Source organism: Oncorhynchus masou, chromosome 27, assembly GCF_036934945.1.
Source record: "Oncorhynchus masou masou isolate Uvic2021 chromosome 27, UVic_Omas_1.1, whole genome shotgun sequence".
In the NCBI taxonomy this organism is placed as follows: domain Eukaryota; kingdom Metazoa; phylum Chordata; class Actinopteri; order Salmoniformes; family Salmonidae; genus Oncorhynchus; species Oncorhynchus masou.
Window position 1 is genome coordinate 32,923,314 of NC_088238.1, and position 14,702 is coordinate 32,938,015.

At 42.2% G+C, this 14,702-nt stretch overlaps 1 protein-coding gene across 4 annotated transcripts; it reads right to left on the reverse strand.

Annotated features, from left to right (window-relative positions):
- Window positions 1-246: 246 nt before the first annotated feature.
- Window positions 247-14,679, reverse strand: LOC135516031 (GRIP and coiled-coil domain-containing protein 1-like). 4 transcript variants are annotated; one of them, XM_064940000.1, is made up of 4 exons: window positions 14,353-14,679; window positions 7,629-7,709; window positions 6,232-7,412; window positions 247-3,019 (listed from the first exon to the last, which is right to left on the reverse strand). In XM_064940000.1, the coding sequence occupies exons 3-4, from the start codon at window positions 7,336-7,338 to the stop codon at window positions 1,649-1,651; spliced, it is 2,478 nt and encodes an 825-aa protein (XP_064796072.1). In that variant the 5' UTR covers window positions 7,339-7,412; window positions 7,629-7,709; window positions 14,353-14,679; the 3' UTR covers window positions 247-1,648. The 4 variants fall into 4 exon arrangements, with proteins under 4 accessions (XP_064796072.1, XP_064796070.1, XP_064796071.1 ...); XM_064939998.1 differs by lacking the exon at window positions 7,629-7,709; XM_064939999.1 differs by having other exon boundaries at window positions 6,232-7,709.
- Window positions 14,680-14,702: the final 23 nt, after the last annotated feature.

Genomic DNA, 14,702 nt, shown 5'->3' on the forward strand with positions numbered 1-14,702 from the left:
AGTACTGTAATGGCATTTGGTCACTAGGGAAGCAGTAAACTGCAGTTTTCAAATGAGTATTGATAATACTGATATACTATTTGGATCCTGGTGTTTACTTATTTATAATAACCTATAGTTATTTTTTATATAAAAAATGGTTTGATGCAAATATACCGCTAGCGTTACTAATAAAATTTGGAAACAACAGTGCTGAATGACAACTCAAAGACTGCGATATATCCATGCACCCACACGTTTACAGAATCGCTGAGAAAAATTGTTTAATTTTCATGTTGAGGGAATCAAAAATATGCATTGTATTATCCACACAAAACGGTATACTAGAAAATACTGTAATTACCAACCAAAGTATTCAGCTTTTTAGCCCTCAGATTATCATACAATTATGTACACATACAGGAGATCTAGCATTAAAGGGACACTGAGATTTTGGCAATGAAGCCCTTTATCTACTTCCCCAGAGTCAGATGAACTCATGGATACCATTTTTATGACTTTATGAAGTTAGTTTAATGAGCCAATGCTAACTAGTGTTAGCACAATGACTGGAAGTCTAAGGTATCTACTAACATAATAGCAGTTACCATAGACTTCCAGTCATTGTGTGAACGCTTGTTAGCAATTGCGCCAACGTTAGTTAGCAACTTCCTTCTGCAGACAGAGACATACAAATGGATTCCTTGAGTTCTGGGAAGTAGATAAAGGCATTGCCAAAATCCTGAAGAATCCATTTAAAGCTACTGATGCACTCAGTATTAAAAGGGAAGATTTACCCATTTAGAATCTTCTATCGTATTTGTGCATCTCTGAGCAATGTTCTATCAATTCCCAGGGTCATTTCATGTTTTCATGTGTAGCGGAGTGATTCGCCCTTCAAGCAGACAGAAATACAGTCGGTATGAAGAGTTTTGCATATTTTTTTCCACTAATTGGCTTTATTTCAAAATGACGCAAAATTCACCATATATTTCTGCCTGCTTGAACAGGGAATCTTTCCTTTAAACATAATTATGGCTATGTTTACACAGACAGGCCAATTATTAGACTGAGGTTTGTTATCTAAAAGTTAACAGATTCTGTCCTTGTCCCTGTGTAAGAACGGTCAATATTTGGTTACCTTCCTTTGACAGAAACACAGATGTGAGCCTCATGCTATGATTCTATCTTATCAAAGAATCAAAACAACCAAACATGCAGCTTCACATAGTGGCAAATACAAACCCACACTTCAATATCCACTGATTATATTGCAAAATCCCAATGTTTTGTGTGCTTCTTTCACACATGATGTCATAAGGTGAATTCACCAATTTGTAAGTCGCTCTGGATAAGAGCGTCTGCCAAATGACTTAAATGTAAATGTAACATAAAGCAATCATTTTGAATAAAGTCTTGAGGAAAATGAAATGGCGATCAACATTTGCGCTTTGACACTTGATTACATTTTATTTTCCTCAAGACTTTATTCAAAATGACTACGTTGTGTGTGACACCACACCGGAATCCTGGGAAAACAACACTCCAAAATAAATAGCCTTTATTCAGGAAAACTAAAACACACACTTGTTGACTGTCGGGGGATTAATTCAAATGAGTTCTCATTATTTGCAGAGTGAGGAGCTGAACTCTTCTCCTCCCATCATCTTTACCTCATCCCTGCCGTCCACCACGCCTGGTTCTGGTGCTGTTTGACCACCGCCTGCTTCTCCTGAGGGCTGAAGTGCAGGATGGTCAGTATGGCTGTGAGGGTCTGCTGACGCCCCCTGGTGTCCTGAAGGGTGAGGAACTTGTAGATTACGTTCTTGAGGTACTCCAAGTTGGCCCCCTCCCTGCCCTGGTCCCTGTGCCGTTTGTCCAGCCTGCCGCGGAGCTCAGCCACCTCCTCGTCGTAGCGCTCCCCGTTTGCGATCAGCCTCCCCTGCAGCTGGTGCACGTCCTCCTCGAGCCGGTGCTTCTGCCGCCGCAGCGAGCCGATCTCCACCTCCTTTCTTGCCAGCTGCTCGACGTACAGGAGGAGCGTGGGCTCGTTGGGCCCTGCCAGCCGCAATGCATGGGTGATGATGTCACTCTCCTCCTGCGCCAATTCATCCATGTTGTTGGCGTTGTTGCTGCCGCCGTCCGCGGTCGCTCTGAAGTCTGCTCCCGTTTCTCCTTCGTCGCTGTGGTGGCTTCTGTAACCAGCGAGACTGTAGCCGATAGACTTCAGCTTTTCCAACTCCTGGTCCTTCTCTTGCAGTAGGGCCATGGTGCGGTCCCTCTGCCGGTGCAGTTCCCCCTCCAGCCTGAGGAGGCTCTCTCTGTATTGGGCCTCAGCCCGGTCAAGCTCCTGTTTATGACCCTGCTGCAGCATCCCTTTCCCCTGCTGACACTCCTCCAGCTCCCGGCGGTGCTTGGCCTCCCCCTCGTCGCCATGGATACGCAGGTTGATGTACTTCTCCTTGAGCTCAGCCAGCTGGTCACGGGCCTCCTCCAGCTCTTTGGCGAGGCTACAGTCTTTAGCGTTCTTGTTCTTCAGCACCACCTGCGCCCGCACCTTGTAGCGCTCAAACTCCTCCTTCAGCTGCCGCAGTTCCTGCTGGTAGTACAGCGCAGAGGCCTTCTCCCCGTCTGACGACTCCCCCCAACTGCCCGTCCCCTGACCCAGCCGCCCCTCCATCTCAGCCATCTTCTCTATCTCCATGGTCTGCTCTGGGTGGTTCCTCTGTGTGGCTAGCAGAAGAAGTCTCTTCACCTTCTCCAGGCGCTCCTTCAGCACGTTCACGTCCAGGTTGGCCTCGTCCATGCTGAGGTCCAGGGGGGAACCGCGGGTGGAAGCGGCGATGGCCAGGGTCTTGTTCTCCGTGTCCAGCTGCAGGATGCGCTCTCTCAGCCAGTGGGCGTTCTGCTGGTCCCTCTGCCGGGCCTTCTCGCAGGCCCCAAGCAGCTCAGACAGCTCAGACACTCGCAACTCCAGGCTGGCCACACGGCCCTCCTCCAGCTGGGATTGCCCCTGCAGACGCTCCTCTGCCTGCGACACCTGCAGATAGAGAGGGGACAGGGAAATGACAGCCATGAGACACAAATAGACAATGGAAGACAACAGTACATATAATGCGATGTTATTCTCTGCCATGGCATTTATGTTTTATCAAGCCGTTTCTAATACAAGAGGTCAAGGGTTGTTGAATATAGTGTTAGAATTCAGGTCATCAAATATTTTATATATGTTTAAGTCATTCACCATAATACAGGATACATTTGTGAAATTAGTGCAGGGTAAATCCATTTGAACTCAATCACTTTCTGACAGCACCCCTTTTGATTTGAACGAAACCCTCCATACATATTTACCCATTATAGAAGCGCCCAGAAAGTGACGTTTTGAAACGATGCCAAAACATTCAAGAGATGTAGGTGCTCAAATTGACCTATTTTTGCATACCGCACCATACCATGAGACATCCATGTTTTCATCACTGGAAAAGATCAACTGTGGAGATTGATATCATTTAAAAGCTTAAAAAAGCTTGAAAAACATTTTTTTCCTTAAAATGTATTTTTTTTTACTTGAAAGAAATTATATAAATACGTGTAAACTCAGATTATTTGCATACCCTGTATCTTAGACCCTATTTTATATAATCTAAGGTTTTTGTGTTGTTACAGCCATCGGTTGAGACAACATGCTCTTTAATACAGGGTGGGTGTCATGTTTTGGCTGATAAATGTATTAAAATGGGAATAAAATTGAAACGTCAACTTTCAAATGGTACCCCAAAGATGGTTGGAGGTCCACACATCAGAGAATGTTGACTTGAATGGGAATATTGGTTTTCAATTATACTTTCAATCCTCAATAGGAAACCTATTGAAATCATATAAATATAGATAACAGAATAGACATGACCATTTAAATTGACATTCAACAGTAGGTGGACAGGTCTTTGTGGTAGTAATTAGAAGTTTAATTTAAATGGTGTACCAGTTAAATTGCAGTGGTCTGAAGGGATAGGTCCATTCTATGAATGACATTTCTATGATTGAAATGACACCCAACCTGTATTCAAGAGCATGTTGTGTCTCAACCGATGGCAGGCACAACAAAAACACCTCAGCTGATGTAAAGTAGGGTCTAAGCTTCAACATTTGCAAAAAAAAATCAAAAAAAATCAGAGTTCACGTTTTTAGATAATTGACGTTGAAGGTTAAAAGTCCATTTTTTTTTTTTTTTATAAAACATTTTTTTTAAAGAAATTATCAAAGTTTGACAACCCTGTTTGGAAGCTTTTAAATTATATATCAAACTGAAAATGTTACAGTGATGAAGACATGGATGTCTAATGGTATGGTAGGGTATGGGTATTTCCATTTTTAAATGAACAAGAGCGCCAACATGGGAAGTACCGTCTTTTGGATGGGACGTTAACGGGTATCCTGACTCTCTATGGTCTGACTCTCTATCCCATGGCCCCTATCGTAACAGTAGGGGTGTTAACCCCGGTGTCCTGGCTAAATTCCCAATCTGACCCTAATACCATCATGGCCACCTAACCATCCTCAGTTTCCAATTGGCTCATTCCTCCCCTCTCCTCCCCAGGTCGTAAGCTGTAAAAGAGAATATGTTCTCAGTCAACTTCCCTAGTAAAATAAGTGTAAATAAAATAAACAGGAGCATATCAAATTGAGTGTAAAAATAGTATATTTTTGTGAAATAAAAATGTTCAACCTAGAAATTTGGAATAAGCAGAGGCTTTGATTTCTGGTCAAACACATGGAAAAGAGGTCTTAAACAACATCTACCAGATCTAACATCTACCAGTATTACAAATACATCAACACACAATAATGAAGTAAAGACCCCTGCCAACTAATTGTCAACACATTTAGTTTTGGATAAATTTGCCTTTTGTAAGTTTAATAAAAATGGCCTTGTAATTCTGTCACTAAAAACCCACATTTTAAGATATTTTCTAATTTCTCTCCCTCATGAGGGAGGATAATAAACGTTCACAGAAGTAAGAAGGTAGACCTACCAATTACCTAGTGTGTTTACTGATATCAAGTTTGTTTATGAATGAATAAGGGATTCAAACTTGTAAATCTTTTATAAAATCTGTAACGGAATTAACGCAATTGAATTGGCTACAATCTCCCGGCTCTTAGTGACACCTACCCCCTTTCCATTTATTGTAAAAAGCACCCTCTTCCGCTGAGCACCGACAGACACCAGATGTCCACGGACGTTGCAAAGTTCTTGAAATTTAGTCAGTCCGCCCTGGCCGGACCAAATCTGAACCAATCACAGACTTCAATGTTTCACAAGTTTGGACAGTACAGTAGAGCAATGTACAGTACAATGTACTGTACAGATCTACTTTACTGTACTGAACTCTACTGTGATGACCAAACTTGTGAAACATAAGACTTCTATGATTGGTTCAGATTTGGCCTGGTAAAGACCAACCAAATGTGGTCTTGTTTGGTGGCAGAGTTCATTATAATATAATAGCCAGTGTGTAGAATAATACCCGAATGTGCAAAAGGAAGATATTGCATATGTCTACCTTTGCATACCTATTCAGGATATATCACCATGAAGAGAATGATATTAATTTCCATAATTATGCATTTATGGATAGTACAGATCAGGGACCTATGATGTAATTCCGTTACCGGATGTAAATCCACTTCACCTACTGTAGTTCAGTAACCAACATTTTTTAAATAGATTTTTTTTAACTCAAGGCGTCATGTCATAGCTGACCACCAGTTGTTTCTGCAGACATCTTTGAATCTTAATTCAGAGCAGATATTTAACAGAATGTTTGGAAAACGTGGTCGGATAAAAACTGAGGGAGATTTTACTGTAATTATGTTACCAAACTTTGCATCTGCACAGTTCTTCCAGTAAATGTGTTTTTGTGAAATTCTGTGTCAATTGTTCAAATTAGTCCTTGTAGATAGAGTATGGTATGTTGAACTTTGAAATCAATGGTTTTGTTTGGCATACGTTTTGAAGTGAAAAATCAGAGTCAACGTGTAACTCCATTACCATGGAATTGCTTGTAAGAAAAATGGGTCAACTGAGTACCTTTATCTCCGGAATGTTTTGGCATTCAGTTCCAAAAAGTCCCTTTCTGACCAATTCTCCATGAGGAAACATGCTTGAAAAGTGTTCTTTAAATGCTGTTAAAATGTGATTGAATTCAAATGGATTTACCCTGCAGTCCTTCCTAAGCATTACCATACCTTTCTGATCTCATGCTGCATCTGCTGCTGAAAGTGGTTCTTGAGTGTCGCCAGCTCCCGCTGAAGCTCCTCCACCTGTGGGTCTGGCTTGTTCCTCTCTGCCTCCGCAGTCTGAAGGCTCCTCCTCATCTCCTCCCTCTGCTGGGTCACCTCCTTTAGCCGGGCCTCATAATCGTGCACTCGATCTGCGGCCTGTGTGACCTCCAGCAGGACCTCCCTAGTGTCCTCCAGCCGAAGCTCAGCATCCTGCCTCTGGCTTCTCTCCTCCTGCAGCAATTTTTGGAGCTCTCTGAGCATGAGGGCGTGGTCACCCTGCTCCTGCTCTCTCTCATGTTGCTGGGTTATAACCCGAGCCTTGCTCTCCGCCAGCTGCTCATGCAGGGCATGGATCTCTGCTTCATGCTGCCTCCCGGACTCCTCCAGCCTCCCCTGGAGCACCTCCATGTCCTGCTTGATCTTCCGCTTGTCGGCCTGGAAGTTGGCCTCCATCCTGGACTTTTCCTGCGTGACCGTGGCCAGGGAGCTGGTCAGGGTGGTCAGTTGGGTCTTCAGCTGGAGGACCCTCCGGTCAGCCTCCATAGAAGAGGTGGGTGGGGGTGTTAGGTGCTGCTGAACCTCAGACCCTCCACTACTGCTGGAGCTGATACCACTCTCTGACCCACTAGCCTCCTCAGACCTCTGGGACACTGAGGGGCCTCCAGGCCCGGTCGCCCCCATCTCTCCTGGGCTACTACCCTGGTCCTCTTCAGCCTGCTCGCCCTTGGTGCTCCCACTGGTAATGCTGGTAGCAGTGTCGGCAGAGGCTGCTGTGTCCAGACTGTCCTCGCTGTGCATGGAGCAGTGATCATCTGGGAAGTCATAGGTCATATGGCTGCCACTGGCAGAGTCGTCATCTCCACGCTGGCTGAGGTCGACCTCCTGGGAGACGGTCAGTACCTTGAGACTAGCCTCCAGAGCCTCCTTCTCCTTCAGCAGGCTCTTGTAGGCCCTGACAACATCCTTGAAACGTGTTTGATACTGGACCAACTGCTTTCTCTGAGTCTCTATGGCGTCCACAAGCTCCTTCTTGCTGGGGCCACCCCCAAAGCTCATCCCAAACTTCTCCATGGCTCAGTGGGTTTTTGGTTTTATTTTCAGTTGCTTGACTTTCAGCTGAGATCCATGATTGCTGGCTCAAAAACCTGCATGGGATATAGTAAGAGGAACCATTGTTAGACAGCATGATAAAAGATAAAATAGTAGCAAGCTAACGTTAGTGCCAAAGATACTGTTGGGTTCGACATTTTGAACATTGAGATATTAAATAAATGATAGATAGAATCAAAGGAGACAGTTAGGTGTTCTCTGTAGAAGGACAGATAGCTGTGGAATGTGCTGGGTGGATGGGAGCAGAGCACCGTGTTGATACAGGGGAGACAGGTGGACATCTGTGGATTAGGTGAAGGAGGGGTTGAGGTCAGGAGGTGAGAACAGGTCACCTGAAGGGAGTAATAAGGGTTTGGGATCTTGTTACTCTATTCCTGTTAAACCATAAACTAAGGATTGAACAGAGGGAGTGTCTTAAGTAGGAGGTATATAACTGTGATGTGAGAAATGTTTTGCCGTCTGATTACAGCTGTACAGAACCTTTGGGAAGAATTAAACTTGGTTAAAGCTTATCTGGTATCTGTGGGTTATTTACTCTGAAAAATAAGAACCTAACAATACATTGCTTTCAATACATAGACTTATTCCACATTTTGTCGTGTTACAGCCCGAATGTAAAAAATGTTTTTTTTTTTTTTTTTTTTAAATCTCACCCTCTACACACGCAATACCCCATAATGACAAAGTGAAAACGTTTTTAGAAATGTTTGCAAATCTATTGAAAATAAAAGTATTCACACCGCTGAATCAATACTTAGGAGAAATGCCTTTGGTGGCGATTACATCTTTAAGATGTCTTGGGTATGTCTATCACCTTTGCACATCTGGATTTGGGAGATTTTCTCCCATTCTTCCTTGCAGATTTTCTCAAGCTCTGTTAAGTTCGATTTGGAGCAGTGGTGAACAGCAATCTTCAAGTTTTTCCACATATTTTCAATGAGATTCAAGTCTGGGCCACTCAAGAACTTTCACATTATTGTTCTGAAGCCATTCCAGCATTGCTTTGGCTGTACACTACCGGTCAAAAGATTTTGAACACCTATTCATTAAAGGGTTTTTCTTTGACTATTTTCTACATTGTAGAATAATAGTGGAGACGTCAAACTATGAAATAACACATATGGAATCATGTAGTAACCAAAAAAGTGTTAAATCCAAATATATTTTACATTTGAGATTCTTCAAATAGCCAGCCTTGGCCTTGATTACAGCCTTGCACACTCTTGGCAATCTCTCAAACAGCTTCACCTGAAATGCTTTTCAAACTGTCTTGAAGGAGTTCCCACATATGCTGAGCACTTGTTGGCTCATTTTCCTTCACTCTGTGATCCGACTCATCCCAAACCATCTCAATTTGGTTGAGGTCGGGGGGTTGTGGAGGCCAGGTCATCTGATGCAGTACTCCATCACTCTTCTTCTAGGTCAAATAGCCCTTACACAGCCTGGAGGTGTGTTGGGTCATTGTCCTGTTGAAAAACAAAATGATAGTACCACTAAGCGCAAACCAGATGGGATGGCTTATCGCTGCAGAATGCTGTGGTAGCCATGCTGGTTAAGTGTGCCTTGAATTCTAAATAAATCACTGACAGTGTCACCAGCAAAGCACCCTCACACCTCCTCCATGCTTCATGGTGGGAACCGCACATGCAGAGATTATCCGTTCACCTTCTCTGCGTCACATAAAGACACAGCGATTGGAACCAAAAATCTCACATTTGGACTCATCAGACCAAAGGACAGATATCCACCGGTCTAATGTCCATTTCTCGTGTTTCTTGGCCCAAGCAAGTCTCTTCTTGTTATTGATGTCCTTTAGTAATGGTTTCTTTGCAGCAATTCAACCATGAAGGCCTGATTCATATAGTCTCTACTGAACAGTTTGTTGTTGAGATGTGTCTACTTGGGGTCATTGTCCTGTTGGTACATAAATCTTCTCCCCCTAGTCTAATATTATTTGCACTCTTGAAGCAGGTTCTCTTCAAGGATTTTCTAGAAGAAAAAGAAACGCACACCTATTTAGGCAAGGTGCTGGCTAGCGGAGTAGAAAACTTGAAAATAAAAAAGAGCCGCACACTCTAGGAGTTCAGATGCAAAAATGTAATTACCAACGTTGACAGCCAAGCTGTCTTCATTAGGGTATAATCACAAACACTGCGGGATGACTCGTTTATATAGTGTCAAAAGACACAGGTGTCTGTAATCATGGCCAAGAGTGGCCTAATATCATTGGTTAATTATCAAATATTAAAATGGCATACAGAGAACAGCATACAAACAACAAATGGATAGCATACGATCATAAATTCATTTTATACTACACAAGCTTACAAACAATTACAATGGCAAAGTCACAATAATCACAAGAATGGCTTCAGATCAAAGTCTGCGTTGAGACCGAAGGGAGCAAGGGTCTTTAAGTTAAAGATCCAGGCAGCCTCTAGTTTTAACAATAAATTATCAAGGTCACCCCATCTCCTAGGGAGGGTGACATGTTCGATGCCAATATAACGCAGAGACGAAATCGAGTGGCCTGCCTCCAAGAAGTGGGCCGCAACTGGGTAAGTAAAGTTTTTACACCTAATGGTGCTACGATGCTCTGAGATACGTACTTTTAATTCGCGCTTTGTTTTACACACATAATTTTTACCACAAGGACAAGTTAAAAGATAAATAACTGCCTTAGTGGAGCACGTAATAACACCTTTGATTGGAATCAATTTCCCTGTTTGTGGGTGTTTGAAGGATCTACATTTTTAAGTGCCATTGCATTAAGTACAGCCATTACATTTGTAGTTTCCATCCAGTAGGGGCGCAAATAGACGTTGTTCAGGAATATCTTGTGGTGGTAAATCAGAGTGTACCAATTGGTCTGTGAGATTTCTGCCCCGCGAGAATACGACCAAGGGAAGGTCCGAAAACACATTACCGAGACTATCATCGGATTTTAGAATGTGCCAATGTTTGTGAACAATTTCCTTAATTTATTCAGAATGCTTTGAATAGCGGGTAGTTAGAACACAAGAATGCGTCTTTTTGCAAGACTGACCTTGAAAAAGGTCATGTCTTGTTTTGTTTTGAATTTTCTCAATGGCAATATTAATCTGATCATTTTTGTAGCCCCTCTCCTTGAACTTTCTTTGCGTCTCAGCCATATTTCTGTCAAAATCGGATTGTTTTTTGCAAATTCTTTTGATTCGACAGAATTGGCTGTAGGGCAAACTATTTTTCAAGGGAAGTGGGTGACAACTATCAGCCCTCAACAAACTGTTACGATCAGTAGGCTTCCTGTAAAGATCAGTGTATAGAACATTATCTTCACACAAGGTCAGAAGATCAAGAAAACTGATTTGACGTGTATCAGATTGCATAGTAGATCTCAAATGATCAGAACAGGAGTTAAGAAAAGCATGGAACGCCTGGAGCTGTTTTGCATCACCCCTCCATAGAACAAAAATATCATCAATATACCGTTTCCAAATAATGATGTTAGGCAAGAAAACATTTTTGAGAGGATTGAAAATAGACCGTTTCTCCATGTAACCCACATACAAATTAGCATAGTTTGGAGCCATGGGGGATCCCATAGCAGTACCCTTTGTCTGAATAAAGAAATCATTTAGAAACATGAAATAGTTGTGTGTGAGTACTATTTCAGCCAATGTTATAATGCATGCACTGGAAGGTAGTTCATTAGGGTCACGTTGCAGAAGAAAATGTTCCATAGCTTCCCCATAGCTCCCTCTTGTGGAATATTTGTGTATAACGACTCAACATCAAAAGTAACTTGCAAGGTATTTTCAGGGAGAGGATCAAAAGATTCAATGATAGAGATCATACTGCTGGTGTCCTTTACAAAGGAGGGGAGCTGTTCTGCAAGTGGTCTAATAAAAAAGTCAACAAAAGTAGATAGAGGGGCCGTTACTGCATCAATGCCCACTACAATAGCACCCTGGAGGTTTTGTAACATTCGTGTGTAATTTCGGCAAAGTATAGAAAGTGGCAATTATAGGGTAGCCAAAAAGTCATGTTCTCTTTTGGTTATCTGACCAGAATTTATGATCATATGCTATACATTTGTTGTTTGTATGCTGTTCTTTTATTCCATTTTAATATTTGATAATTAACCAATGATATTAGGCCACTCTTGGCCATGATTACAGACACCTGTGTCTTTTGACACTATATAAACAAGTCATCACGCAGTGATTGTGATGATATCCTGATGAAGACAGCTTGGCTGTCGAAACGTTGGTAATTACATTTTTGCATCTGAGCTCCTAGAGTGTGCGGCTCTCTTTTATTTTCATCTCTTCAAGGATTTGTCTGTATTTGGCTCCATTCATTGTTCCCTCTATCTTTATAAATCTCCCAGTCCCTGCTGCTGAAAAGCATCCCCAAAGCATGATGCTGCCACCACCATGCTTTACGGTAGGGATAGTGTTAGATGGGTGATGAGCTGTGACTGGTTTTCTCCAGACATAGCGCTTTGCATTCAGGCCAAAGAGTTCACTTTGTCTCTCATCAGACCAGAGAATCTTTTGCCTTATGATCTCAGAGTCTTTCACGTAGCTTTTTGCAAACTACATGCATTCTGTCATGTGCCTTTTTCTCAGGAGTGGCTTCCATCTTGTCACTCTTTAATAAAGCCCAATTGGTAAAGTGCTGTAGAAACTTGTCCTTCTGGCAGGTTCTCCCATCTCTGCCAAGGAACTCCATTGTACTGTCAGAGTGGTCATTGGATTCTTGGTCACCTCCCAGACCATGTTCTTTCTTGCCTGGAAACGTTCAACACTCTAGAAACTGTTTAATATCCTTCCCCAGATAGTACCAGTCAAAAAGGTTTGGACACACCTACTCATGAGAGACAGTTTCATCATAGCGCCCTATGTTTTTTTTTTTTACGACTGCACTTGAAGAAACGTTCAAAGTTCTTGACATTTTCCGTATTGAATTACCTTCATGTCTTAAAGGAATGATTTCTCTCTGCTTATTTGAGCTGTTCTTGCCATAATATGGACTTGGTCTTTTACCAAATAGGGTATTACCAACCCTACCTTGTCACAACACAACTGATTGGCTCAAACACATTAAAGATGAAATAAATTCCATAAATTCACTTTTAACAAGGTATACCTGTTAATTGAAATGCATTCCAGGTTACTACCTCATGAAGCTGGTTGAGAGAATGCCAAGAGTGTGCAAAGTTGTCGTCAAGGCAAATGTTGGCTACTTTGAACAATCTCAAATATAAAATAAATCTTGATTTGTTTAACACTTCTTTGATTACTACATGATACCATATGTGTTAATTCATAGTTTTGATGTCTTCACGATTATTCTACAATGTAGAAAATAATAAAATAAAGAAAAACCCTGAAATTAGTAGGTGTGTCCAAACTTTTGACTTGTACTGTATGCTTCATGACAATTCTATCTCAGATCTACAGACAGTTCGTTGGACTTCATGGTATAGTTTCTGCTCTGACATGCAATGTCAACTGTGGGGCCTTATATAGGCAGCTGTTTCTTTCTAAATCATATCCAAACAAATGAATTTGGCACAGGTAGACGCCAATCAAGTTGCAGTGACATCTCAATGATGATCAAAGGAAATTGGATGCAATTTGTAGTGTCATAGCAAAGGGATGTGAATACTTATGTAAATGTGATTGTATGGCCAGGCATGACTCCAACACCATCATTAAGTTTGCAGATGACACAGCAGTGGTAGGCCTGATCACCGACAACAATGAGACAGCCTATAGGGAGGAGGTCAGACACCTGACCGTGTGGTGCAAGGACAACAACCTCTCACTCATCGTGATCAAGACAAAAGAGATTATTGTGGACTACAGGAAAAGGAGGACCGAGCACGCCTTCATTCTCATCGACGGGGTAGTAGTGGAGCAGGTCCTTGGCGTCCATATCACCAACAAACTAACATGGTCCAAGCAGACCAAGACAGTCGTGAAGAGGGCACGACAAAACCTATTCCCCCTCTGGAGACTGAAAAGATTTGGCATGGGTCCTCAGATCCTCAAAAGGTTTTACAGCTGCACCATCGAGAGCATACTGACGGGTTGCATCACTACCTGGTATGGCAACTGCTCGGCCTCCGACCGCAAGGCACTACAGAGGGTAGTGCGCACGGCCCAGTACATCACCGGGGCCAAGCTTCCTGCCATCCAGAACTTCTATACCAGGCGGTGGCAGAGGAAGGCCCTAAATATGGTCAAAGACTCCAGCCACCCTAGCTACCGCTTGGCAAGCGGTACCGGAACGCCAAGTCTCGGTACAAGGAGCTTCTAAACAGCTTCTACCCTCAAGCCATAAGACTCCTGAACATTTAATCAAATGGCTACCCAGACTATGTGCGTTGGTTGCATCTGCATTGTTGGTTAAGGGCTTGTAAGTAAGCATTTCACTGTAAGGTCTACTACACCTGTTGTTTTCAGTGCATGTGACAAATTACATTTTAAATTATATATTTCATTTTCAATAAACGTGCAAAAATGTACTAAAAGCATGTTTCACTTTGTCAATATGGGGTATTGTGTGTAGATGGGTGATAATATTTCAGTCCATTTTGAATTCCGGCTGTAACAACAAAATGTGTATTAAGTCAAGGGGTATGAAAACTTTCTGAAGCACTGTACCGTTCTGTGTTAACTGTCTATAGTACTTGTCTGTTTACTTTACGACGCAGATTTCAACCGACATGGACAGACGTGCTTATGGGCAGACTAGTTGCAAATAATAATAATGTATTATTCGACAGCTAACAGTTAGCTAGCTTGTTAGTTAGTTATCATGCTAAGTTACACAACCATCTGGAATGGTCTTCACGAAAGACCTCGCTCTATTCGAAAGCACACCATTTTCAAAAAAAAAAACAGTTCGATACACTGATGTATAATCAAATGTACAATAATATGAATCAGAATGTGCAATATCATAACTTTAAAGTAAACTCACATTCGGAATACGACGTGTCAAGAAACGATGGTTTTCCAAGCTACTTCCTGTTCTTCACAGTAGGCAAGAATGTACCAGAAGCAGTCTGTAAAAGCGGCCATCTTGCGAAGGGCGAAATAATCCGTTATCTGTCAAACACAGAAGATTCTCTGTATTCAACATTCTCAATAAACTACTTCTGAGCACATTTTGATACTATACACTGTATGCCTTGTGCAATGAAAAGCTCAATAAACGACTTCTGTGCCAATGGTGATACTATACACGGTATGCATTGTACAATGAAACAAATCAACGATAGCGACATGGTGCAAAATGAAGGATAGAGAGAGGAAAAAATTAATGAAGAC

Excerpts from the sequence above, each read along its gene's own strand:
- LOC135516031 (XM_064939998.1), bottom strand. The coding sequence starts at position 7,338 with ATGGAGAAGTTTGGGATGAGCTTTGGGGGTGGCCCCAGCAAGAAGGAG. Across the intron at positions 3,020-6,231 it reads TGCAGCATGAGATCAGAAAG|GTGTCGCAGGCAGAGGAGCG; the intron begins GTATGGTAATGC and ends CTCTATCTGCAG.